General features: G+C 40.1%; 1 protein-coding gene across 11 annotated transcripts in view; it reads left to right on the top strand.

The window, feature by feature from the left end:
* The first annotated feature begins 268 nt into the window (after nt 1-268).
* CPT1A (carnitine palmitoyltransferase 1A) overlaps nt 269-27,351 on the top strand; it is a 45,801-nt gene continuing 18,718 nt past the window's right edge. The window contains exons 1-15 of one of the 11 annotated variants that reach the window (XM_037403069.1): nt 269-395; nt 4,026-4,213; nt 4,284-4,405; nt 4,578-4,635; nt 6,288-6,409; nt 13,379-13,457; nt 13,597-13,751; nt 14,814-14,953; nt 15,343-15,514; nt 18,769-18,870; nt 19,589-19,726; nt 20,576-20,653; nt 21,522-21,629; nt 22,570-22,657; nt 26,799-26,994. In XM_037403069.1, the coding sequence (XP_037258966.1) occupies nt 13,611-13,751; nt 14,814-14,953; nt 15,343-15,514; nt 18,769-18,870; nt 19,589-19,726; nt 20,576-20,653; nt 21,522-21,629; nt 22,570-22,657; nt 26,799-26,994 (1,163 nt within the window). In that variant the 5' untranslated portion in view covers nt 269-395; nt 4,026-4,213; nt 4,284-4,405; ... (2 more) ...; nt 13,379-13,457; nt 13,597-13,610. The remainder of the gene's footprint in view (nt 396-4,025; nt 4,214-4,283; nt 4,406-4,577; nt 4,636-6,287; nt 6,410-13,378; nt 13,458-13,596; nt 13,752-14,813; nt 14,954-15,342; nt 15,515-18,768; nt 18,871-19,588; nt 19,727-20,575; nt 20,654-21,521; nt 21,630-22,569; nt 22,658-26,798; nt 26,995-27,351) is intronic. The other 10 variants (XM_037403073.1, XM_037403072.1, XM_037403075.1 and 7 more) reach the window with 10 other exon arrangements.

Raw genomic sequence — 27,351 nt, 5'->3', positions numbered from 1 at the left:
TGCACCCCCGGGGCCTCTCCTCGCAGCCCCGGAGCCCCCTTCCCCACGGCGCCCGCGTCCCAGCCCACTCCCGCAGCCCCCAGCCCACATCCCCTCAGCTCCCCGCAAGACGCCCCTCGGCCCCGCCCCGGGCTCCCCACCAATCACGCAGCGCGCCCCGCCCTCCCCGCCTATCAGAGCCCACCTCCCTTCCCGCCTCCGTTCCGCCCACACGGGCCGCTCCTGCGGCCCCGTCCCGGCCCCGCCCCCCTTCCGCCGACAGCCAATGGGGGCGCGGGCGGCAAGCCCGGCTCTGGCAGGCTGCGCGAGGGAGCGGCCGCGCCTCACTCGCCGCTCTGCTCGCTCCGGCCCGGCCCGCCCCGCCTGAGCGCCGGTTACCGCCATTCTCTCGGCAGGTGGGTGGCGGCGGGCGGCTGCTGGGCGCAAGTCCTCCATCGCCGGCTTTCCCAGCGCGGCTCGGCTTAGCTCCGCCGCCTGCAGGCGGGGGGCTCCGGGGGAACGGGGTAGGGGGCAGCGACGGGCCGTGGTTTCCTCCGTGTCCGGCTGATTCACTGCGGGCTGCCGCTCCGCCCCTTCCCCGCCACCCTGCGCCTGGGCGCTGAGGGACGGCGAGACCGGGCTCGCTCGGTCTGTTTTTAGCTTAATAATTATTTTCATTGGGCGAGCGCGAAGTTCTGTGGTAAATGTGCGAGTGCGGTGGGTGCTGACCCCTGCGCGGGGCTGGAGGGAAGGGTGCAGCCGCCGGGGGGGCGGCCGGAGGGGGCCGGGAGCGCCCCGGGAAGGCACGGTGCCCGCGCCGTCCCGCTGGCGTCTGTCCCCGGCCTCGGGGGTCGGTAGTGCCGCAGAGCGGGGCGGGGGTGGCGGCGGGGAGCGGTGGCACGCAGTGACACGGGGGCGCTCGCTGCAGCTACGCCGCCTGAAGCACGGTGGCTTGGGTGACCCGCTGCACCGACCCACCGGCGGTACGAGCCCCGGCTGTGGCGGTGGGGTCGGGGCGCCTACGTCCTGACCGGTGCGTGTGAGACACTAGTCCCTGTGCTCGTGTGACTGCAGGCGGTGACACCTATAGCAGCCGCAGTCCCTGCAAACTGCTCTTGAGATAAACACAGATGGAAAACGTTACGCTTTGTTCATGGCCTGGCAGGTTTACCGAATGAGGATGCGGATCAGACTTGTTGCAAAAGGTTAAGATCGTTGCAGCATCTTGGAACTTTCATTTTCTTGCCTCATTTTCGTACAGCTTTCGTGTTTTGTGCTATGTTTTCTGGTCGAGGCCGGAAAAAAAAAAATCGAACTAAAATATGACTCTGGTTATAACAGTTCTATACTAGTGTTGATGGAACTGTAATGGGAAGCAGCTTTTTTTGGAAAGAGAAAGGTGCAAAGCAGGATCAAGACAAATATCTCATTCTTCCTCTTACCTGGCAATTTGTCAGCACTTAAAGGACAATTGTATTGAAATTGCAAGTTTAGCAAAGATTACTGTTCAGAAACCTGCTCGCTTCCTTATCACAGTTTATAGGAATGTAAGCACTGAGAACGAGGAAGGTCTCATCCTTTTGTTTTCCTTTCCTTAAACAATTACATTTTCCTGAGTGTCTGACCTCCTCAATTTCCAGATCTACAAGCTGTGCTATGTGATTTCTGACCATTATGAACGGGTGTTATATAAAAAAAAGTATTGTAGTCCTCAGTGGTAATTGGCAGGTTCTCTTCCTGTTGTAAGCCTATCGATATAAAGTGGTAATTATTAATTTGTAGTGGCACAGGCGATAACGTAGGTGAGTGTGGTGTGGATCTGTATAAATGTAATTTAGCATGATTACGCAGGTATCGGGGCTCTGTCATAGCCGTGACTTGGTGTGAAAGAGAAGTTGATCTGAGGGCTGTTTAGAGTTTTGAGGTGTTGTAGCCTTGCTTCAAGAGCTTCTTCCAGGAAGAAAACGTTACTTTTGGGTAAAGAAAACCGGGACATCAAACAGCCGAGGCTCTTTAGCCCGGAGAAGCAGAACAGAAACCGCCGAGCTGCACAAGCGAATACGCCCCTTTTCTCTGCTACCTCTGCCATACGCTCTGCTGCCTTCATCGCTTTGCCTTCCTCTACGGCAGCCCTAGCGCGGGGCGGGCAGCGCCTTCCCGGCAGGGCCGCCCCCCCCTCCGCGCTGCCGCTGGCCTGCGCGGCGCTGCGGCGGCGCGACCTTTCACCCACTTCCCGGGAGCGGTCACGTGGGCGCGCGGGGGGGCGGGCGCCGGGGGTGCCCCGCGCCTCCCGCCTTCTGACCCCGCGGCGGGGGCAGCACCCGCAAACGCAAACGGATGCGAGGTGTGGGGCGATGGGCGCCTGGCTGGGGGGGGTGGGTGTGTGTGTTTCTGCCCGCGGGCGGCTCGCAATGTCGGACCCCCAGCCCGACTGCTTTTGGGAAATCCTGGGTAAAAAGCGACTTCAACGAATGCTTGCATTAAAAAAAAAAAAACAAACCCAACAAACAAACAAGAAAACCCCAAACCTGTGATTTATTTTATATTCCAGCCCTATTGTCTTTGTCCTGCAGCGTGCTGCATCACAGTCCTGAACTCCGCGTGTTCAGAAAAACAAGCTCTAAACGACTGAAAATCATCCCTCTTTTTCTATGCCTAGGTTAACTTTAGTTTGGATGGTCAATTTAAATATTTGCAAAATGTTTGGAACTGGTTCTTCAGTCTTTCGACCTTAAACAGGCTGAAAGACCTTGTTCGGGTCTTTCATCCTTGTACAGTAAATGATCATTGAACTACCGAGAGTGCAATCCATTCAGTTTGCCTTCAGCCACCAAACATTGTTTCCATCTTCCAGGATCTTGAGTCCTACGATGTGACATCTTGCATGCCTCATAAGAGTCCTGCCATTCCAGAAATGTTTGTTGTTACAGAGAAGATTATAGTTCTTCTTTACTGCATGAACATAGAATCTCATTAGTGCAAAGGGAGGGAGAAGGATAAAACCTGTATAATCTAAATGCCTAGGTGTATGTCTTTTATAGCAGTGTTAAAAAGAAATGACCCAGATCTAGAGCCTAGTTTTTGGGGGGTGGGGAGTTTTCTGCATGGTATGATAACGGTGCAGTGTTTTAGTTTTGTATGCTTGTCTCTTACTCAGCAAGCTTATTCTGAATTTCTAGAAGGTCAGAGGAGGTAGCTTGTGGGGAAGTTACAATATAACATGTATTGCAGTAGAAACTAGAATACTCTAAAAGGTCTAGGAACAGTATAGTGTGTCCTACCCTGTATAAGGGAAATAACTGTAAATAATGACAGTTGTAAATGTTTCTGTTTTGATTACAGTTGTGGATACACGTCACTGTTTTGTTTGGGTTTTTTTTGGAAGTGTACCTTTTGGGAACCATCTTTTAGAGAAGCATGCTGTTTGGAAGAGGAGAGAGGCCGTATGATCCAGAAACTGTAGAGATTAATATTCCTTACTGTTAGCCTAGTAATTAGCATGTCGTCTGCTAGAGCTGGTCTGCTCTACTTCTCTGCCTGGCTGTTGCCAGTTTGATCAGGTGAGAAGACAACTCACTGTGGCTTTTCTTCTGGAAGTGCCAGAGAAAACAGCCTGTTCGGTGAATATCTCTCCAAGAAATCTTGATGGCACCTGTGTTGAGTGTAAGGCAGTTAAAAGCCTGCAGGAAAACACTTGGATGTCTTAAGCTGAAACTAGCGTTGGAGTTTCTCCCCTGAGATCACCATGTTTATCACACTAGTTAGCAATTGCTAGTTTGAGCCCTCAGAAAGGACTCAGTGGGTAGCAAAGGAACTTTCTTTTGCTCCACAGTTCTTTGCCATCTCAGACCTGTTAAATGAAGACATAGATGCAGATAATACATTCACCCAGTGTAACGGAAAAAAGTGTTTCAGACTGCTGTTTGTGACTAATCTTTCCATTGCCATCGGTTTTTCTAAAATGGTTCCAGTCTGATCCAGTCCCTTCTGAGCAGCTGAAAGCTGTGTGTGAATCAAAGCTCAAACTGTTTTTCTTTCTGTTTCAGAGCTACAACTGACTGCTTGCCATTGCTGTAGTGTAATGTCTGTTAGGAGCTAGCAGCATTGAAATGAATCTGTCTCTCAGTGTGTCCTAACCTATTCAAGATCCCAGCAGCAGTGAGCTTGCAGGACAGAAGATCTCTGTGTGACAACTAGATCTCAAGTCTGCTGTTGAAGGAAGACAGCTGTTCAGGTATACTTATGTTTATTTCATTAGTCTGTTTGTTTTCTCTCTTCACTTCCACACATACCTGTTGTTCCAGCTTACCCCTTGGGAAGGGGATAAAGAGATTGGCCCAAGATTCCAAAGGAAGTGCCTGCAGAGGCTAGCTGATATTCACCCACAGGTGATCTTGGAAAATTGCTGAGGACAGGACGCAAGTTGGTACGTTTGTTAGTGGGACAGCAAGTTACTGCAAACCCTGTAGTTGTTCTGATTTCCAACTGTCTGCTGTGGGTGAAGTTTGCAGTAGGTCCCAGTGTTGCTGTACCTGGGTAAATACTTGTATTCAGTTCACCACCTTGGCTTGAACCACAGGATTTGTTCATTTTTTCAGATGTGAGGAATCCTTTAAGACATTTGCAGTTCCAAAGGACCACAGCTGTCAGTTGCAGGTGAGGCTGGGAAAGATTGGAGCTGATGATTAGCAGTAACCAAAGACAAGAACTTGAAATTTAATGTCAAATGGCGGCTGTTGGAGGAGAGGCTTCTGTCTCTTCAAGCTGCTTCAGTCGTGGCATAGTAATTTTACTTTGGAGACCATATGAGAGGGAACTGCCTCGTGAACAACAGGTTCGGCTTTTAGGAGGCTTAAACTGGTTTTAGCATGTGTCAGTCACAACTAAAATGGCATGAGAGAACCTGTCCGTTTAACTTTGTGTTTGTCAGAAGAGATTATAATTGAATGAATGGTATATTAATTCAAGTTTTAAAGGAGAGCTGTTCTTTGGTTTCTCTTTTATTTCTATGTCGTAGTCATTAGGTTCATCTGAGAAGCCCTGTTGTGTGAATTTAATCCACGTGGCTATCGCACAGAAATGATTTGGCTTCACTCCTCTCAGATTTGTCTTAATGATTTTGTGTCTGTAGAACATTATTAGTTGTTATAAGGTAGCTGAGTTATTGTTAAGACTTGAGACCAGCAAGTATCAGTGTCTTTTGATATGCTGAAGCATGTTTAGATGTTATTGAAAGTTAGTATGCAAGGAAGCTATTTAGAAATAGAAATTCTCAAGAACAGTATCTGGTTCATCTTTATAGCAGGTTCAGAAGTCAGTACCTTGCAGAATATCACATGAACGATGAATAAGCTCTCTACTCTTTCTGAGGCTTTGATATCTTGTTTTCTTTTTACAGAAGAGCAGTATACGCTGCAGGAATGTGACATTAGCTGGTAGAATATGCAAGAAACGGAACAGGAGAGAGGTCTTTTATACTGCTTACTTTCAATCAAATTTTTTTCAATCAAAACCTTAATGTGCTTTCAAAGGCATAGAACTCTAGACAACTTTGATCTTTGTTTGGATTTCTGTTAAAGCAAAAGCTTTAGCTTTAGTTTTAGCTGTGTATCAAAGGACCACCAGATGAACATGACGGAAAGTGTTTTTGGCATCCTTCTAGCATTCTCTGGTTAGCTGCCTTACTGAATTGACCCGCTAGCATTAGGCAGAATTCTGGTATGTATGTCAGATAGTGGTGGGGAAGCAGTCACTCACGTAAGAGTGGATGGGACCTTGAGTTCCTGAGTCAGTGCTGGATGCTGCTGTACAGCATATACTTGAGTGTGTGGAACTATTGCATTTATAGAAAACTTCATGAAAACACTTAACTGAAGTCACATTTGGTTTATTGTTGATAATATGGGCTTTCTTAATTTGATAGGAAAGGTCAATGTTTCCTCTAGATAGACATGTATACCTGTAACATTCAATTCCAAGGGCTTATTTTTTATCAGGAGTTTGTACTGTTTCCCACTGTGTCACTGCAGTATACGTGGCACTTAAGTTCAGCTCCCGAAATCTACCTGCTGCCTTAAGACTAGCAGAGTCTCATTGGACGGTGTATTGGTATTTAAAATACCAGTGTACATTTAAAAACCTTGTATAATGACATACTAGTGCTCTTCAGTGAGAGCAACATTACCAGAACAATGTTAAAAAATTCAGATGAATCATTGTCTGAAAAGTTTATGCAAAATCTGTAAAAATTCTACTGCTGCAAAATCTACCCTCTTTTCCCCTCCAAACTAACAGTACATTTTTGTCAGTTGCAGAAAATTAGCTCCTTTTGAATGTCTGACTGCTACTACCAGTTTGGCTTCCAAGGTGTGCCATTCATTTAAAGCAATTGAAGCACAGGATTTCTTGTTCAGGCCTTAACTGTTGTAAAGTAAGTTTATTTTTTGAAGCAGATCTATTATGAAAACTGCTACATTAAATTTCCTAAAGCATCTCTGCTATGTATACTGTTCAAACTGTGTAAAAAAATATAGGTTTGATGCCTCAAGCCCTTAATCCTCCTAGTGGCTCTTCACTAGACTCTCTCTCTAGTAGTTTCATTTCTCTTACTGGGGAGCCCAGTACTGGACACAGTATTCAAGATGGAGCCTCACCAGTGCTGAGCGGAAGGGAAGAGTCACCTCCCTCAACCTGGTGGCAACATTCCTCCTAGTGCACCCCGGGATTCTGTTAGCCGCCTTTGCGGCAAGGACATCTTGCTGGCTTGTGTGCAGCAGCTGGGTGTGAAGCTGCTCTCCAGCCAGTCAGTCTCCAGTGTGTACTGGTGTATGGTGCAGGACTTTCCAGTTCTTTGTTGAACTGAATAATGTTTCAGCCTGCCTATTTCTCCAGCCTGTCAAGGTCCGTCTGGATGGCAGTGAAATCCTCTGGTCTATCCCTAGCCGCTCCTGTCTGTTTCAGTCCCTGTACCTGTAAATCCATCTGCAGTTTGGTTCTTTTTTACTGTCTTCAACTTTTAAAATATGATTTACAGCTACTGCTTGTGCATCAAACATCTGGAAGGGTGTCAAATTGATAGGCTTCAGAGCCTCTGCAGAATTCAGACAGGTGAAGACTTGATGAATGTTACAAAGACAACTACTCTTAAAAAAATTTTTTTAAAGACTCTAACCCTTTCCATTTGTCTAAGATGATATCTTGCCGCTTGATATAAGTGTTTAGTACACTTTTTGGTTTGAAGAACCATATTTGCATGAGTCTTTGTCAACAAACCCCAAAAAATCAAGCAACCTTGATTATCTGTAGATTGCATCTACTTCCGGGATGGCTGTACAGATCAGTGTTGCCATTAAACTGTAGCTGGTGGCAAAGCGTGGAAGTAAATTGACGTGCTAGCAAGTTATTTTAGGATGTTAGCACTGGCTTTGCTGTACTTCACTACCTACCACTTCATCGCAAGCGCACTTTCTAAGCAAAATCAGCTGCCGTAGGGTGGTCGGAATTACTTTGTGTATGTGGTACTGAAGGCTTGTACTGACGGGAGCATCAGTAACAGCAATTTAAAATTCAGAATAATGCATGAAGAGACTTGGGTGGACATCTTGGTGTTTGGAATTCTCTTGCTTTTAGTTTAGTATCTGGTGTGAAATCAACAGATTTGAGCATCAACAATTATTCATTAATCTGTGTAAAACAATGCATTCATAGTTTTGGCTTTCTAGGAGAGTAGAAGATGCAAATTTCTATAGTAATAACGTCAAAAGCTGAGAGAAAATACTTGATACTTGATCACTGTCTCAGCACAAACACAGTGCAGGTGTTCTAGTGTTTTATTACTGACTCTGATTTCGTTAAGTCTGTCCTCAGACTGATGGAATTTGGTGGTCTATCCTCAAGTGTCAAAATACGTTAACAAATGAACATAGAAATGAAACTTTTTGAATGTCTGTTTTCTTCCAAAAGCTGAAGCAAACTGATTTCCTGAAGGGAGATCTGATGTGTGGACAATGACATACTGCAGAAAACTTCTTCAATGGTTCCAATACTTAAGTTTCAGAATTAAGTCTTTTAAGAGAACTTGAGAGCTCCAGAATTTTTTCCTGTTCTGTATGTCTGCTTTTAACATTCAAACAGTAATTCTTAATACCTTTGCTTGTTGATAGAAATGGAATTCCCCCTTGCCCTGCTTCTCTTTGTCCCCAAAACAGGTGGGTTTTTTTTCCAGACAAAGACATTGGGGCACTTGCCCGGTTTTGCAAGACCTTCAGAGTTCAAGGTGTCCAGCTTTAAATGGGAATCTTATTTCCTAACTAAAATTTGGTTTGATATACTTTCAACTGGTAGCTCTCAACATTCCATCTTGAAAACTTCTTTAAACAATGTAATTGTAAATGATTTAGTATCACACTCTTCTCACCAGTCTCTATTTCTATTTGAAACCTTAGCAGTAAGCTAAATTTTCAAGTTGTTAGTTTATTTTAAGAAAGTAGCGATGAATTCTTCAAGGTCAGGTTTCTGGTTGTTGAGGTTTTTGGTGGTTGTTTTGTGTGAGGTTTTTTGTTTTGTGGATGTTTTGTTGGGTTTTTTTACGTGCTGGAAGGAACTTGGCAGGAGTCGGAGACACTACCTATGTGATAAGGTGCTTCTCATTGCTTTATTGTTGGTACCATGCCTGTGCATGAAGTTATGAGGGCTTCCAGGCGCCTCTGAATTCAGAACTGCCATCATACTTCAAGATGCATCATGTTCTAGCTTTTAGCATAGGGACATGTAATGCTGCAAGTCTGTCCATCTATGAATAACCTGCGGTTTGAGTGCTGTGGGGTGGTATGTAGCAATGTACTTGGAGAAACTGCATGCAGTAGTCACTGCTTTACCAAAAAAACTGTCAACCTTTGGTTGTCGCAGCAGAATAATAGGAGAGAATTGTTTTGTGAGCTTAGTTTGGTTACTGACAGGTGTATGCCCTGTATACAAGAGCTAATCTATAAATAGATGTCAGAAATCTGTGAGGAGAGCATTGAACTAAATTGTTGGGGTAGCTGGCAAGCGAGAGTCATAGAATTAAGTCTTTCACCAAGGTTTTAGCTATTCATGGTCATGTGAATACTTCTCTCCAGTTTTCCTCTGCATTTATTAACTTGCTTCCTTTGCAGGAAAAGGAGCTATAGATGTGAAAACTACATTTAAATAGTATGTCTCTTTCCAGTGGATGTTTGGACTCCTGCCAAGGAGAAATGGCAGGGTTTTCCCTATTCCAAGAGGAATAGGACATGAAGGGGGGGGGGGGGGGGGAAATGGATTGCATGAGCCAAGTAATGTATGGGCTAAGATGAGTTCTGAGGTAAGAGGTGACATCCCCTTAGAGCAGAGGAGTTGCTTTTTTTGAGGTAGAGGTGGTAACTTTAACTTTTTTTTTTTTTAGCACTATCATTTTGTCCATATAGAGCTCATGAAATCAAGGTTCATACTCAACAGCATTTCCAAAAGTAACTGCTTCAGGAATTAGTACCTTGTTTTGTGCAATACTGTAATACTTTTAACTCTTGTATTGTGGCTTGGTGCTTTTTAAGATGCGCATGTTAATTCTTTCACTGTCTTTTAGACGTTGTGCTCTGCATTATGTGCTTCAGAGAGACTTTACCAACCACAACTGACTTCTTGCATGCCTGACTAAATAGAAGAATCCTGCACATGGGATCTCTTTTAGCTTTAGATTTACAGAGCTGAGGCCCTCATCTCCTTCTGTGGCTGTAGGAACATGTAAGCCCTAATACAGAGTTGACTGTTCGGTGTTTGCAACCTGAAATCATAAGGTCTGCGAGCACTTGGAGTTAAACCTTGGTCTTTGTAGTGTAAATATTCTGAAACTGCAGGAAGGACAATCTGAGGACACTTTATGAATAGTAGGCATAGCAGCATGGTTTTTCAGACCTTCATGTCTACTGGGGCTTAGGCCTCCTAGTGTGCTGTGTGTTTTATTGACTTAGAAGTGACATCCAACCTAGCAGTGCTTGTTTATAACAATGGAAAAACATTGTGGTACGTTTTGGTTGGCTCAAGCAGAGGTATGAGAAGGGAAGGGGAGAAAGAGGAGAAACATCTGCAGCTGTTCTAGCATGTTTGAATTGAAGTAAAACCTGAAAAGAGCAATGAGCAGGCAGCTTTTTGCCTTTAAAAGAAAAAAAACAAAACCACAAAACAAAGTATGTTTTTTAAGACATCAGTATTTTGGGAGAACACTGAAAGGAATGAAAATAGTCATTTCAGATTACTTTTAGAAATTATTCTGCTCTTCCCCCCCATCCCTTTAAGTAAGACTTGGCCAAGCTGCTAAGAAAGTAAAAAGCTGTTGTTTAAGGCTCTCTGTTGGGAAAGATTAATTAGTATATGCTTTACAGAAATGTTTTGCTGACCGAAATGCCTGAAGTTAGAAGAAGTTATTGCTTCAGTGTGTGTTAGCTGATTGATGGAGGTGCTGCCTTACTAACATTGGCAGTCAAGTTTATGAGTTTTACGCATGCTCCGCTGGCCTGTGCCCTTTTACCTACTTTGCTAGCGAGCACGTGACAGCAGAGGAATGCAAAGGAGGGGAAGTGTACAGCAGCTTATGATTAAATTGGCCTTTAAGGAGGAAAATAAGTGTTCAAAGAAAGGGACTTCAGGAAGTCTTTGGTGTTCAGCCATCATCACTCCAAACAGCCTTAAAGGCTTACAGTTTTCTTAAGTAAAGGAAAAGGATATGAAAGGAAACAAATAATTTGTTTTACATCTTAGGATTAAGTAATACGGTCCTAGAACTAGACTTCTCTTTGGTTTCAGGGCTTGTTTGCTTGATTCAGAATTCATTCTTGCTGGATTAATATTTCTTCATTTGAGAATAAGGAATATTTTCCTTAGTGAAGCTTATTTAATTTCGTGATCGTGCCAAGTTATTAATTCATTAAAATATCAGGTTGACTGTTTTGATTAATGCTATTTATAATCTTTTTATGCCTTGGACAGTAAAAATGCTTGTGCCTAAAGAGGGAAGGGTTTCTGAAATAATTTTACTTCAGAAACAGAGAAGAGAGAATAGTTACAAATTCCCAGGCTGAGAAATCACGGGGGAGTTGAAGAGAAATAGAAATTAGTTGACCTGGTAGTTCAGACACTAGCATTCCAGAATACAAAATTCCATGAATGAACTCGAAAACCTCTTGGCCCTTTATGAGACAAATGTAGGTGCCTGATTCTTTATATGAGGCTATAGTTGTTTTGTTTGTGTTTTTTGTTGTTTTGTTTTTGTTTTTTTTTTTCCCAATCCTGGTCTTAATAGTACTGCTAAACGTTTGATGGATTCTTAACTTTGAGTGGTTTCCCCTTTTGCAAATGCTGTTGAGTCCAGGGTACAGCATGTATTACTGCTGCCTGTTTTATGGCTTGGTGATGCACGATTTGAATGAATGAATGGACAGCTGACTTTGACTTCCTGATACTTGTCTACAGCAAGGCCCCGGTGAATAAACAGTTGTTAGTCACTGAGTCATTAAGTACTACAAATTGCAGTTGTTCCTAGGGCATATGGGGCTTGTGTTAAAGGTTTTGAAACCAGTGATCAAAGCTGATCTGATTTCTTTGTTGTCCTAATCAGACACTGTAGGTACATAGGTCAAATTGCACACTATCAGTATAACACTGTGAGCTTTAGCTACTCTTCCAGTAACCCAGAAGGCTGAGTTACCCAGGACTCAGCCTTTAAAACCTGAGTAGTGGCTGATGGATTTGGAAGATCTGTGAATTACCATCAGCCACTGTAGCAGTAGCTGTATTGCAGAGGTTGATCATTGCAGGCTGGTCTAGAGGTAGGCGCTTTAAATATTGCAAACAGTCACTACCTATTGGTCAGCAACCCTACTAGATACTGCACAACAGCAGTTCTATTCACCTCTGCCTAATGCTCCTTCTCTTCCTATAGTCTGTATTTATTTCTTAAGCCTTGTTCATCTCTGCCTAATGCTCCTTTCCCTATAGGGTGTATTTATTTCCTAAGCCTGCCATTACTGCAACCTTCCCAGGGCTTATATTCCCTAGTTGTCTACTCATACGCCTTTGTGCCCCTTCTTTGTGCTCCAGATGACTTTGACATAGTAAAATATTTACAGACTAGAGGAGCAGCACTACAGTTGTAATAAACTGCTTTTGAAGTACCCAGCTAAACTGCACTGGTTAGCCCTCACATGCTGTTCAAACAGAGGATAAATGTCTACCAGAATTTAATTACGAAGTCTAAGCTTCAGGTTTGCAAAAGATGTGTACATTTTCAGCTTTTACGATTCCAAAGGCATGAAGTAGTTGTACTTTCTTTTGATTTTGCTTAAACAAATGCCAGTGCCACCTTAAAGCGCTTGGTATTGATATCATTGCCTGTTGTCCTAGTAAAAACATGAAATTAAAGCTTGCCCTTGAAACCTGACCTACAGATGGGATTGTGGATTCCTCTACTTTTTTGCCACACTTCTGAGGGTTGTTTTTAGGATTATGCGCAGAAGTTTTAGTAAACTAATAAATGAATGTGGACAAAAGACTTTGGAACCATGATGGTCTCCTCGGGAATATGTAGTTCGGACCATTTCAATGTTACACATTCTGCAGCCTATCTGCAAAAATGTATGTTCTGATTGTAGGTGCTCTAACAACATTAGTCTGAGTTAATGATAAGTAGGAGTAACTTCCGAGATATTTATATAGAAATGCTGATTACAGAAAGAAAGAAGCTATGAAGATGAGCTGGTAAATAAGAGCATACAGTTCAATTTGAATTGCCTGTATCCTCAGACAGGAGTCGAGACATTAATATGTAAATAGAATCACAGTGATAGTTCTGTTTTAAATGCCACAATGTTTTTATTTGAGCCTGTTATACCTGCCCATTATGATGGTATTTTGTTTATATTGGAACTGTTGTTGATACTTATTTGAGTAGTTAAACTGAGCTGCAGTTCAATTAAACTTGCTCTTAATTTCATGTTTGTTTATGTGAAGGTTTGGTTTCCTCAGCTCTGCTTAGTTTTGATTTTTGCAATTGTTTGCCAGTCGGAACTCGGAGCCACACGGGCTGTAGTGCCTTATTGCTGTGGCTAATCATAAATTCAGAGGGAGATATGGTCAGAAGCAGCTTTGCTAGCAGAGGTGAAGACTTTAAATACCTTTTGATTCAAAATGATGAACAAAACACTTTCTGGACCTCCTTTATCATTACAGAGTGATATACCTGCAGTATGCTTTTCTAAATGTTAACAGATTTAATTTTCTGCTCTGCTTTGAATTTTTATATATTGCATGTATGTATGATACTCAGCTTGCTACAGTCCTGCCAAAGGGCCTAAGTTACATGAGAGTGTTTTGCTTCCATTTTCAGCTGTTGTGGTTAGAGGAGATACCTTAATTAACATACCAGACGCTCAGACTGAAGTGCAAGCGTAGCCTGTAAGGAAGAGGCAAGTATCATATGTAAATTTGGCATACTTTGAAATATTTCCCAAAATTACTATGTAGAAAATACCTTGCTAGAAATGGACTATCTCCTAGTTCCTTTGAACAAAAAGGAAATAATTTTTTAACTTTGCTTTTTGACAGAATTCTCTCTGAAAATGGCAGAAGCTCATCAAGCAGTAGCTTTTCAATTTACAGTAACTCCAGATGGGATTGACCTGCGAATGAGCCATGAGGCACTCAAACAAATTTACTTATCTGGTGTCCATTCATGGAAGAAAAAGTTCATCAGATTCAAGGTATTTTAAATCAGTCAAGTCCAATGTAATATTTTATAGATTTATTCAAGTTTTGTCCAGGGAAAACTTTTTTTCCCCATTGTGGCAAAGTTCCTTATTGTGAAAGACTTCTGTGGGTTTTAGTTGAGACAAGGGATGCTGAGGAAGGTAGCACTGGGTGATGCTGTAAAGACTGAAAGGATACATCTTTTTGATTTATTCCATGGAAGCAAGATGAAACAGACATTGGAATTAACAGTTGGTTTAATTTCCTTCATTGTCTCCATAACGCATCGTATAATTATGTAATCTTTTAGCACTAGTCAGAAATATAACTAGTGGTGATTTTTAATGTCATATCACTTAGTGGTAAAAGACTACACTCTTGATTTTTATATATTCTTTGCCAAAATTAAATTTTCAAATTAAGTAGAATGTTTGCTGTTTTCAAAAAGTTACCTGAACATGTCTTGTACAAGTTATGCTAAGTTGTAATGTTTCTGATGAAGTATTTGATGCAGATTGTTGTGAATTTGTTTTGTTCATGGGATCAGAAATGGTAAATATCTATTTTATTAGTAGCAAACTAGATAAGGTACAAGCTGTCTTCAATACCTCTGTCAAAACCTCATTTTTAACAGTAGTCAATAATATTTTATAAAACTATGAGAAGGACTAGTTACATGATATAAACCCCCCTTGATTCCAGTTTTCAGTGTCTTGTTCAATAAAATATTTTTGCCATGTATTCATTTAGAGAGGCCGAACTCAGTGTGGGTGGGTATTATTGAAGGGTCGTTTGTTCCAAAGCTGTCTGCTGATTTCAGTATTTTTAGTAATACTGGCAGCAGGCTCAACGTTGTCTACAAAAAAACTTTAAGTGCCTTTAATTCTTGATATCATTGTGATGATTTTCTGTAGCTGTCAAACTTAACTAAATCCATCCCGTACTCCTGAGTTAAGCATACATAAGAAAATGTTGGATAATCTTGACTTAAATGTGTTGATTTGTGTTTCTTTCCATGGTAATATGAAGTCAACCACTTTGGTATGAAAAAATTATGTGAAGGCTTTTCTTTCCAGAATGGAATTATCACTGGCGTTTATCCTGCTAGCCCATCTAGCTGGCTTATTGTAGTTGTGGGTGTGATGTCAACAATGTATGCCAAAATTGATCCTTCTTTAGGAATAATAGCTAAAATCAACCGAACACTTGATACAACGTAAGTAGACTGAAAAGTTACTGTTCCTCTAAAGGAAATCAGTTTTATTTGTAGCTACTTTTAAAGCTAATCCTGTTAAAGTGTATCAGGTTTTGAACAGTATGGTTGTGACAGAGTAACCCCAATTAAGCAGATGTATGAAAGAGGTAGGGTAGGTTGTTAGACAAGTATTACTACATTGTTTTCTGAGTATTTGGGAAGCACATTGGGCAACTTCTGTGGCCTTTGATATTACTGCATGAGAGGGTGTTTGGAAAAGAGTTTATGAAAAAGGGCTAAACTGGAATGAAGCTTGTGTAATTACTTTTAGACTTAGGTTTGCAATATTACGTTCTCTTTAGAACTTAAACTGACATTAACTGGCATATGCTGGCTTTTGTTTTAAACAGCGGCTATATGTCAAACCAAACACAGAACATTGTGAGCGGAGTACTTTTTGGCACAGGGCTTTGGGTTGCCCTTATTGTCACGATGCGCTACTCTCTAAAAATGTTGCTTTCCTATCACGGTTGGATGTTTGCTGAACATGGCAAACTTTCTGCAGGCACCAAGTTTTGGATGGTAAGGATATATTGTCTTCCTGTTTCATCTTAACTTCTAGCTGATCTATATTCAAAGCCCTGAAAGAAAACTTTGTAGGTTTTTCCTTGCTTGTGTTTTCTGTGTCATGGGACAGGAAGCTCTTAGGTAGATATTTCTACTAATTACTGTCATCCTTCTGATGCTATAATTAAACTATACAGGATGGCCTTGTAGAAGTAAGAGTAAATGCTTCAAGAATAACTTCTAAATTTGCTAATGCCTTGGGACTGTGTGACTCAAATACCTACTTTTTCTCTGTATGCAAGTACAGCTTAAAGAACTTGGACTGCAGTACCAAAGAACTGCTGTCCTCCCCAGAAAGTGCTACCCAAAATCTTTGTTGAAATGTTGGGTGCTCTACTCTAAAATTAATCTTATGCTTGAAGAAATGATATTGAACATCCTTTCGATTGATTTAGTGATATGCCTCCAAAATGAGTTGGACAAACAGTGTAAATAAGGTAGCTTGTTATGCAGCTTTCACGTAAGGATGAGAGTGATCTGGCTCCTGTTGATTATTTTGGTGCTTTGGAAAAGGATCCTTAAAGGATGTGATAGGTATAAAGTGAGGACAGGTGCTCCAAGAGATGAAGTGGGTTTTTGTTACTTGGACTCCGTTGTTTTGAGTCACTTTTGCCCATATTGTAGAAGTCGTCACTTCAGTTCCCTATAGGGTAAAATTAGTCTCTGCAGCCTCAAAAAATTAACTAATTTGTGTTAGACTAACAACATTTCATGATTTATTATGAAGTATGTTCAAGAACAGGTTTCCAGAATGGTACACTAAAATAGAATTTAATATTCATCTGTTAAAAATCAAATTTCTGATTGATAGTTTCTCCTGGAAGCGGTATCAGGAGCCTCATGACTCGAATTTGTACAGTACAGGCTCTGAATGGTAAGGCTTTCTGTCAATTGCTTGAAGCTGTAGCTGTCTGGGTTTTCAGCATGTCCTGCCAGATAGATAATTAAAAGCTGTTAATATTGCCTTATCAACCTCAAACAGTATGAACTGTAATGCTACTTACCATGCTTTGTTGTGTATTGTATTTATAAATATTTGTCTATTCTATGTTGCATATGTATTTTGTTGTGCATTATATTTTGTGTATGATATATGTTTTAAAATACGAAACACTATAGAGGTGTATGCCCAACAGAGTCTCATCCATACTTAATGTGAAGCTCTGTTTCGATAACTTGTTCGTTCTTTAGCCAGTCCCAAGAAAAGAGAAGAGCGGTTTCCTTAGTAAAACAGTGTCAACTTTACTTAGCTATCTATATTTTTATTATCCTTTTAATATGTGTAATTTTCTGAAGGGGTTTTCCTTGGATGTTTTTTATGCTGTTGCATGAAAAATGCTGTCATGAATATACTGTCTTCTGTTTAAATAGTCACATAGATCAAAAACCTGAGCTCTGATTTCAATCACAGTACAAAGTGATTTTCAGGCTGGTTGAGAGCCTGGTGGCACTTGTAATGAACATACTTCATCTTCTAAAGTTAAATTTTCTGTAACAGGATTAGGGGAAAAATCCAAGTATTAGTTGCAGTTTTAAAAAGTAAGTTAAAAATAATAATCTGTGAACAGATGCAACGCATGCTAGAATGAGATCACTTGCTGCATCTGCATATGAAATCAGAGATGTAATTAAGTATGCGTGTCCATCAGATCACTTGAATGGTCTCAAACTGTTATAAATTCTCTACTACAAGTTTACCTAAGAGATAAATACTGTGAGATGTTTGCTGTCTCTGTCGGTTGAGCAGGTACTCTGAAGATAAGTTCAGCCTTTCCTGGCTTAAGAGTTCTGGAATAAAATTGCCTCCAAGTATGGAATTAGATTTTCTTATAAAAAGCTGAGGTTTTTGTTTTGTTTTGTTTCGTTGTTTTTTTTTTTTTTACTTGCCTGGCTTCAAATTTCTCTTGTCATGAAGCACACATGAATTTCATTGGGCTGATCACTGTGGTGCATCCACGTACCTCTGACAACTCTGATAGAGATCGATTTGCAGGGTGGTCTTTGTTGCTGGTAATACTCTGCAATTCTTAGCAGATTTTTCCTGCCTAAAACAACCTCCTCTAAGCTGTACTGACCAAGGCAATTGTGGGGTGGGGGTAGGGGGAAGAGGAAACTACATTTTAACAAGGCATTTTATCGGTTGCCGGGGGGCAGAGACAGGAGAAGTTCTAGGAATTTATTGTTGAAATTACATCCTCTGTTATCTTCTGTCTTTAATCTATTGGCCTGCATGCAATCTATGGTATAGTATATTGGACCTGGAGTGGACTTTGATAATAAAGGTTCCACTGGATTGTCGGTGTAATATTTGACCTTACTTTCATGCTGAAATAGAGTGATAATGTCAAAATCCTTTCATGTGTAGCCTGGAAGTTGCATGGTCTAGACTTCCAGCCTAGTGCATGTTGCAGCTGAGAAACAGTTGTAGACAGAAATGCTGCTTCTGTTTTCAGTCTCCCATAGAAAACAGGAGATGCTGTAATATCTGAAGCTAAGGTGGGAACTGTCATACCTAGCTTTTTTGTTTCATTGCTGTTTTCTTGTAACACAAGCACTGCGTATAACACTGGCATGCTTGCACAATTTGGTATGTTCAAATCATGCAGACTCATGCTTGAAAAGACTCTCTGTAACATCAGTAACAGTATTGATGTGGAGCTGTAACTTTGGAAAATATTGAACCATGATTCCAAAGCATAGTTACTATTTTTAAAGGTGGCTATAATTATCTGGGATCCTTAGCTGAGTGACGGGCTTGATAATGATTCCTGTTCTGAAACACTATAGAGATATAGTAGATACAGTAATATCTACTATATAGTAAAAGATCAACTGGTAGACTTATTTTTTTAATCTTTGCAGAGGGAAATGTATGAAGAAAAAAAGTGCTGAGTAACTGTCTGTATTTTCTGTTGAGATCAAGGTGTGCCATTAATAAACAACATTGCCTAGTTACTAGAAGCTTGTCTGGGAAGTCAAGAACGGCTATGACGGTCTTTCCCTTCCACTGACATGTTGTTTAACCTTTAGGAAGTTAGTTTATGTCAGTGCCTTTTTTATTTGTGAAATGGTGATAAACAATACATTGCTAAAGTTAGTGCAGTATAATTTACCAGTGAAAAGAACTGAGTTACGTTACACTTCATTACTCTGTCGTTTTTCTTTTGTTGAATGTAGTAATTTGTGGTGTGTATTTTGTTTTTGCTCAGGCACTTGTAAAACTCTTCTCAGGACGTAAACCCATGTTGTACAGTTTCCAGACATCTTTACCACGATTGCCAGTTCCAGCTGTTAATGACACAGTCAATAGGGTGTGTACATTCATTAATTAGTTTCCTTCAGTAACATTGAATCCCTATTTGGATGCCATTGTGGGTGTGTTTGCTATGTCTTGTAAGTAGTGTTGCGTGGTGGCATTAATATGGTTTAATGGGTTAAAACTTCTACATAGAAATTAAAGGCTGTGACAAACCAGTGAAACTGGTGACAGTTTGAAAAGTTAGTGGTAATTTGAAGCCATCGTAATTTGGATTGGATGACGTTATGTCTGTTTATGTAGGACTGTATGGCAAAGTATAATTTCCAGGGCTTTTGAAACATGCTGGTTTTGTTATCTTCCACAGCTTGAATATATAAATGTGTGTTTTATGACACAAAACGTTATTGCAAAGTGTGAAGTAGGACAGTAGTCGCAGAAACCGAAGATTTGGTTTTTAGAGATGAGAAAAATCTGCCTGCCTGATACTGAAGGAGCAGTGTGTGGAAAAAAGTTCCTTTTGAGTGGAAGATGTATCCTTAGAAAAGTAACCTCTTCCACTTGTGTTTTGCTGACAAATGTCTTGAAAAAAAGATCTCATTTTTGTAGTTTGAAGATGGGTGTTTAGAATAGTGTATACTCTTTATTTTAACAGCATAGTTATGAATTGTGTCTGGATAATCTTTGTCTACTCTTCAAATGCCTTGTGTAGGAATGTCAAGAAGCTACATATTAGTTACTACACTGATGCTGATTTTTTTCCTATATTCTAGTATCTGGAATCAGTTCGGCCACTTATGGATGATGAAGAGTTCAGAAGAATGGAGGGTCTTGCCAAAGATTTTGCATTTAATTTGGGACCAAGGCTTCAGTGGTATTTGAAGCTAAAATCCTGGTGGGCCACAAACTATGTGAGTAGATAAATAGGAGGCTCAATCATTCAAATGTCATAACTTAATATGTTCCCTTATGCGGTTTTTGGCTTAACTTTTATTCTTCCTTAAATGTAAAAAGGCAACTGACTAATATTTTTGTAAAGTGCATGGGAGGTCACCTGATTTGCACAGAAATAATTTGTGTGATTTGGTAAACGAACAGTGTGGTGAATGGAACTTGAAAGAATGAATCCTTGTTTTGTTTTCTTATTCTGGAGCAGGTGATTTGGCTTTTGCTGTTGTGATTGCTTGTTAAGCTTGATTACTCAACAATGGGCCTGGCTACCCAGGTAGTTGTAAAGGGTAATGTAAGACAACATTTTTATATAGAACAGCTAAAGCATATAGAAGAGGAATAAAGAATTGTAACAAGAATTTTGGGTGGTGGTGTTAGTTTCTTGTTGTTGGGTTTTCTTTTTGGTAAAAACAAAACTCCAACGTCATAGTGAGAACTGTAATATAATTCTTCCCTGATATATTATCTAACATAAAGGTGTACCCGGTAGCCTAAGCTTTCCTGGCAAAGGCTGCAAAACATTCAGGAGATCTGGTATTTTAAGTATTATCATCTGATGATGATGACTTCTTCAGAAGATTATCAGAGCTATAGCTGAATTTAATTTGTCTCATCATTTTTTTTTTCTTTTCCTGTTTTCCCTAAAGATTAACACAAGTTAGGTGGGTTTTTTTGGTTGTTTTTAATTAGGGGGGCAAGCTAGCAGTTTCCTTCCTGCTTCTGTATGGAATGTTGTGGAGTCATTAACACAGAAAACAAACTGTGGAAATCATGAGATCTTACTGCATTTGTTTTCCTTCCTGCTACAGGTTAGTGATTGGTGGGAAGAATATATCTACCTTAGAGGACGTGGACCAATTATGGTTAATAGTAACTATTTTGCAATGGTAAGTAAATACTATAAACTCCTTGTGTGTCAAAAAAGCACTGTACATTTTTTGCCAGGTATCTTCATGATACCTTTCTTTTTAGAAATCCATTGCTACAGAGTATGTGACCTTTGTTTTTCTTTCTTCTAGTATAACCTGCGGCCAGTATCTTCAAGTATGGTGCTACCCTAATAATAAAGTTAGCACATCTGCCACTGAGGCACACTCATGCAGTAATGACTTTGCTTGTTGCAATAAACACAAAACTATCTTTCAAAAGCTCTATGTAAAAGTTCATTATATCCTTCTGTTCAGAAATCCATTGCCACTGTGACCTTTGTTTTTCTTCTAGTATAACCTGTAGCCAATGTCTTCAAGTACAGTGCTATCTTAATAATAAACTTAGCACATCTGCCACTGAGGACACTCATGCAGTAATGACTTACGGTTTTGTTTTTACTGCAACAAACAATCTTTCAGAAGCTCTATGTAAAACTTCTTGGGTAACAAAATTCAACAAGGTGTGTGCTCCTATTCGCAAATGTTGGTATGGGAAATGAAATTGTAAAAGACCCTAAAATTAAATGCAAAAAGAGGAAATGCAGTAGTCTTGGATTCAAGTTTTAAGTAGCATTGTCTTTTCTACTGGGCTGATTAACAGCTATCATGTATGTTTTAAGACTGATGCTTTTTAAGGAGGTTGTTACTGCTAAAGAAATTAAGTTTCAAGACACCAACTCACTGCACTAGTGCACTTTGTATGTTTTAATGCATTTTCTATCCTGACCAGAATAAACTTGAAGAATATGGATGAGAAGTTACTGTCAGTATTCTTTTAAAATGTAGTCTGGTAATCATTAACTTATGATTCTTACGTACTTTATAGGACTTCCTTTATTTATCTCCCACAACCCTGCAAGCAGCTAGAGCTGGTAATGTTATCCATGCCATCCTTCTCTATCGGAAAAAACTGGACAGGCAAGAAATCAAGCCAGTATGTATATCAGTTTAAATGGCTTTTGATCTTTTTCCAGTCTGTAAGAAGCTGATAAGTTTTCAGAAGGGGAGAGCAGAGGAATGTGTTATTGTCAGAACTACATGTAAGATGTAACTAAATTTGTGGTCCCAAACATCTTGGTTATCTCATGCCAACTAATTGCAGTATTTGAAATGAACGTGTGTATTTGGCCAAAAGACAAATAGAGGCTTGTACTTGCATATGTTTAAGTATTCTGTATAGCAGATGCTGTTGGTATATGCGAAGCATGTAATGGTACCTTTGAGCCACCGAAGTCTGAAAAATCTGTGGCATCGTGTAGTGTGAGTACAGGGGTAGGTGGGACAGTGGCAGCCTCTGTATAGATGATAAAGTTTCGTGTTGCACTAATTGCCTGTCTTCGCTACCTAGAAATGTGAATACCATTCAGAGTTTGTTCTGTCCAGTGACTGACTGTTGTAGCAAACAAATATTGAAATAATTAAGCAGTTTTGTCAAAAGTCATGGCAGGGATGTGGTTAGTTGTATGTAGTTACAAATCTGAGGAATGTGAACTTTTGTTCCTACACAGCCAGAAATAGCTTTAGAAGAAGAAATTAAGGGGTAGTGCATACTGCATGTTTAAGTTTTGTATCTAGACTGGGCATTGAGAGCTCTATGGATTTCAGACGCTAGCTAGCTTCAGTGATCCCTTCTGAAGGGTGGGCTTTTGGTAGGAGAGGAAAAAAATACAGTTACTGAAATGTCAGTGGAATCTTCCACATGTAGTTCAAGGAAAGACAATGAACAGGGCAGGGCAGGGGTGGAACCTGAGCTGAGGTATTATAAATATTACTGTTCTACAGCCTGTCTTTAACCAGATCATCTTTTTTTCTTTCTTTTTTAATTTGCTAATTGTATATGCAAAACTAAATTTTAATGAACATTTGTGACACAGATTCTTCTGATGGGATCTACTGTTCCACTCTGCTCAGCTCAGTGGGAACGGATGTTTAATACCTCGCGTATCCCAGGAGTGGAATCAGGTAAGCAGGGCCAGCCAAGGAGAATAAACGTTTTGATGGGATTCAGGTTTTGGGGTGTATTCTGCTAAAATCCTGTTTTTCCAGGTAAGGATTTGACAGACACAATGACACTCCAATACTGTGTTCTAGTACTCAGGAAGTAATTAATTGCTATAGAATGCATAGATGTTTTTCCTTTTAGGGTGATTTTTAGACTTCTGCAGTGTTTTTTCTGCCTTCCTTAAATTTAAGAACTACTTTCAAGAACCTGTTGTCTGCCCTGTGCTTTTAATGTACAAATAACCTTTACCTTTTTCCATTCTACTCTTTCAGGATCCTTTGATATCCTTGATTTTATCTTTGTAGATCTTGTGTTCTCTTATCTCAACCATTTTAAAATCTTTTGCTGGCTTGGCTTTCCCTTTTTCCTTTCAGCTTATGACTCCTAACATCCCAATGTGTTCTTCTCAGTATGAACATACATTTAACACTAGTTGTTCACCTGGTTCAGAGGCAGGTACTGTCTTAGTTCTCTCAAGGTTTTCATAGCTACTGTTACCTTGACCTTTTGTATGCACTGTAAGACAGCAGCTAAGTGAAATCACCTGTCATAAGGACTGTGTCCAAAACTTTCTCTGTAACTGGGTTTGGTTAGTTTCTGCCCTGCCCTAACTCCCAGCAATGGTCTGGTTATCCTGAGCTATGTTTCCACATCTTAATGTTGAATGGAGGGGTGTACCTGGTGGCATATAGCAGGGTCATTTTCACCTGAGTGTTCTTGCAGCTTCTGCTTGTTGTTGGAGACTAAGGATATGTTTACATGATCATAAGCAATCACATTAGCTCAGTCAAAAAAAATTGTATCTATAAGTGATAGTTCATATATGCTTTCTCACTGTAGGTGTACATACGCTCTCATTGCATGCATTCATTAACACTGTCTACAGACATAAAAGCATTTCACTTTATCAGAGACTTGCAACTGACTGAATTGTTGTTGTATCTCAACATAAAAATATCATATTTTTTTGATGGTCAATACGTTATCCAAGATCTTGAAGCTGATTTTTCTCTGTATGGTATTGATTTTCTTAAAGTAATGTATCCCTATGTTCATCATGTGTTTCTCCCCAAGGTAGCCTCCAAAGATCTCCATTAGTGTAGCCTAAATTTTTCCAGGCTCAAGCTGGTTTTTATGATCTTTAAAATTAAGTGGCTTCTTAGCTTGTTCCCCCCCCCCCCACTTTAAAAGGAGGCAGAGCGCATCTAGAAATACTAACATTTGTAGTCAACAGGTGTAAGAAAATGTTGCTATCCATTTTCTCATTCTTTGAGAAGTAATAATTTCCCAGCAAATGTAAGTGGAGGCATCTGTTGTTGTGTTATCTACAAAAGCTTAAGCTGTACCTAAGCATCTTTGATCTGGTTATATGCTGAAGAACCTTTTAGAACTGAGTTCAAATGTGTATCCCACACTGCATTGTTAACACCAGAATGAAATACAGGATTTGGCAGAGTTATCCTAACAGTCATGATTGGTGCAGAGGACAATCACTAGGAATTCGGAATGCAAGGGGTTATTGCTTAGTCACTTCCATTGGGAATGTATGTATAGGCTGTCACTTGAAGACAGGATATTTTTTTTTTTTTTAACTTTGATATCCGTAACTCACTCTTACGTTTCAAGCTGCCTTTAAGCATGTTAGTCCCACTCAACTACAGAATAAAAACCTAAGAGATTCTAAATAGGTGCCAGTAAGTGCCTGCTCTTCCCTGCTGGAGGTTTGACGCTTGCTTTATTGTATGAAGTTGAATAAGGGGGGGAACTGGCATTGGCTAGTGGATAAAGCAGTAGGTGCTTGGGTCAGATAAGGATTTTACTCGCACTTCCGCTGCTGGCCTTTAGTAGATTATTGAGAAATTATTTCCCAGCTATGCCTCAGCTTCCTTTATCTGCAAAATGGAGAAAAACATATCCCTGATGTGATTACTTCCTGAGCATGAACAAGTACCTCAAGTAAACTAGCAAGTTTTAAAATCTCTATTAATAGACAACTGTAGTGTATGAGCTATTGCTATTTAGAATAATTCAAGTACTGAGAGTGCAACCCTTGCCCCTTCCCTGTCCTCAATAAAGTAAAAGGTGTGAACTGTTTGCATTTAGCTTTTAATTTGGTGTTCCCTTAGTGTAAAATGAGTTTTTCGCAGAATTGTGGAAGTGGCCCATTCTAACTGTAACACCTGATCAAAATATATCCTGTATATCTTATTAGTTCTCCTCAGTTTCTCCTACTTAAAGTTTTTCAAATTAAAGTACAGTCAGCATCATAACACTAGCTTATTTTCCTCCTAAACACTTCACTTTTCCTATTTTACTTTTTATGTTTTTCATTGTTTGTATTTTTCTAAAGGAAAAACTCCTTTTGATATTTCTTATGTAGATAAGTGAGTTATATTTTTCCCAGGTTCTCATGAGTAGCTTGATTTCTTGCAGCCTGATTTCAATTATTTTATTTATGTTACAATTCCTACAGGAGCAGCATATTTAAAAAAAAAAAAAAAAAAAGAAAATTCTTTGGCATATCTTCATACTAATTGCTAGTAAAATCTTAACAGATACAGTATCCTTTCACTTGAGCAGTTGTTTAATCTTTGGGTCTTTTAACAAAACACACTATGAAGTGAATCACTTCTTTTAAGCAGGGAAGAGCCTTTATGTCTTTCCATTCCCGTTTGTTTTTTAATAGGAAATCCATGCAGCATGTTACATGCATCTTCAGTTGTACATAAATGGCTTCTTGGAGTGGCAAGAAAAAGGAAGGATTTTTTTGTATTAAAAAAAAAATCTGTACTCCAGGTGCATAAATCTGTGTTTAGGTCCATAAGTAAGGTGACTGAAAGGTAATTGCCAGGGCTCAGCAACTGACTGTTGTCACGTCAGTTGTTGATGTAGATGACTAATGATCTCGCTTTTGCTTTTTACACTGAAGAGGGGTTGTCTTTTGTACACACGCATCATGTACATGAGACAAATACTTGGGGTGTCCTGACTCAGGTCAGGATTATAGAAAAAATGTTACCTCACTAGCTGATTACTTTGCTGCGCCTTTTCCACCTCTCTGGGGTTTCTTCTTAATTCACAACCCACTGTATTAATGAACTTGACAGTTGGAGTGATGCTTCTGCCAATCCTAGCACTTTCCCCACAGGCATCCTATCTTTGGCAGACTTGCAAAGTGGATGGCCCAGAGGCACCATTAGCATAAAACTGTTCCTGATCAGTAGGTGGAGCATACCTACCAAAACTTTATGGGTAGCTGAGAGCACCCAAAGTATAGAACTCTTCCCTGGTAAAATGTTCCTCAGATCTTTCAGACTCGTGACTTTTAGGCTCAGCCCTCATTTTTGACATCTTTCTTACCATCTCTGTAATGGGCCTTTTCAAATTAATAGGAATATATCAGTTCTTTGGGGTAGTGAAGGAATTCAATTAACAGTTTTCATCAGTTGAGGGGTTTTCCTGGCTGCTGTAGAGACTTTCATCTGCAGTTTGATACGATGCCCTCGTGACTTAAGTTCAGACTTACCCCAATTAAGCCATTAAATAATGAAGTGAGGAAAAATTTGTGGCTTAGGTTTCTGCTTTGCTGACTTCCACAACACTACTTTTTGGCCATAGATGGAGTATTCACTGTGCATCTACCAGGATAAATGTGAACAAAAGCTTATGGTACTAAATTTGGTCTTTCTTAAGGCTCCCTGCAGATTGTACCGTGAGTGGTCTGGCACTTGAATGCGGATGATTTAGAAGTACCCTTCCTCAGATTCATCTAGTGTGTTCTTTTGATGACTGCTCAGTCAGACTACACTACTAGCGCTCACTTTTCAGATGCAGAAATAGATTCAGTTGCTTAATATTGGCTTCCAGTGTGGAAACTGGTAGTGCTGAACATGCAAATGACTATCAAATCTGGATATTTTGACTGTTTCATGCAGAAATCCGTGCTGAAATAACATGGGTGAGCGTTTTATTCCACACTGTTTATTGCTTTGTTAAAATAGATAAGCTGTGGCTAACTGGTAGTGCATGCAGTAGGCATTTGATATTATTTAGTGTTTTGAGACTTCAGCTTTGTTTTCATATAAGTGATTGCAATTCTAGATGTTCTCCAGCATGTGAAAGACAGCAAACACATTGTTGTGTATCATAAGGGCCGTTACTTCAAAGTGTGGCTGTACCACGATGGTAGACTGTTGAAACCCCGAGAAATTGAACAGCAGATTCAAAGAATTCTTAATGATGATTCAGAGCCTCAGGCTGGTGAAGAGAAACTAGCAGCTCTTACTGCAGGAGATAGGTATGTTGGTTATTATTTTTTGTTAATTCATTTTAACGTTTAGAAATATTTGTGTAACATAATTTGAATACTGGCTTTGGAATTTTAAAATGGTCTGTGGTCTGTTGCTTTCAGCTTGATGACTGATGTTCTATGTTAGTATCATGTAACAGCTTTTCAGTCGTTTCTGACTAGGCAGAGTTAAAAGTAATTTTGCAGTGGCAACCCTTTATACAGGTTACCCGTACCTAGCTGGAGAAGTTTGTTTTATTTGTGGTTTATCGTAAGAGTGGGAATTGGAAGCTTTACAGATTTAAACATTGAACAATTTGAGTTTTATATCTACTCTGGGGTTTGCTGTCATTTTAAAGAATGTCT

The sequence above is a fragment of the Falco rusticolus genome, chromosome 10 (genome assembly GCF_015220075.1).
Source record: "Falco rusticolus isolate bFalRus1 chromosome 10, bFalRus1.pri, whole genome shotgun sequence".
In the NCBI taxonomy this organism is placed as follows: Eukaryota; Metazoa; Chordata; class Aves; order Falconiformes; family Falconidae; genus Falco; species Falco rusticolus.
This window is presented reverse-complemented; position numbering and strand designations above follow the sequence as displayed.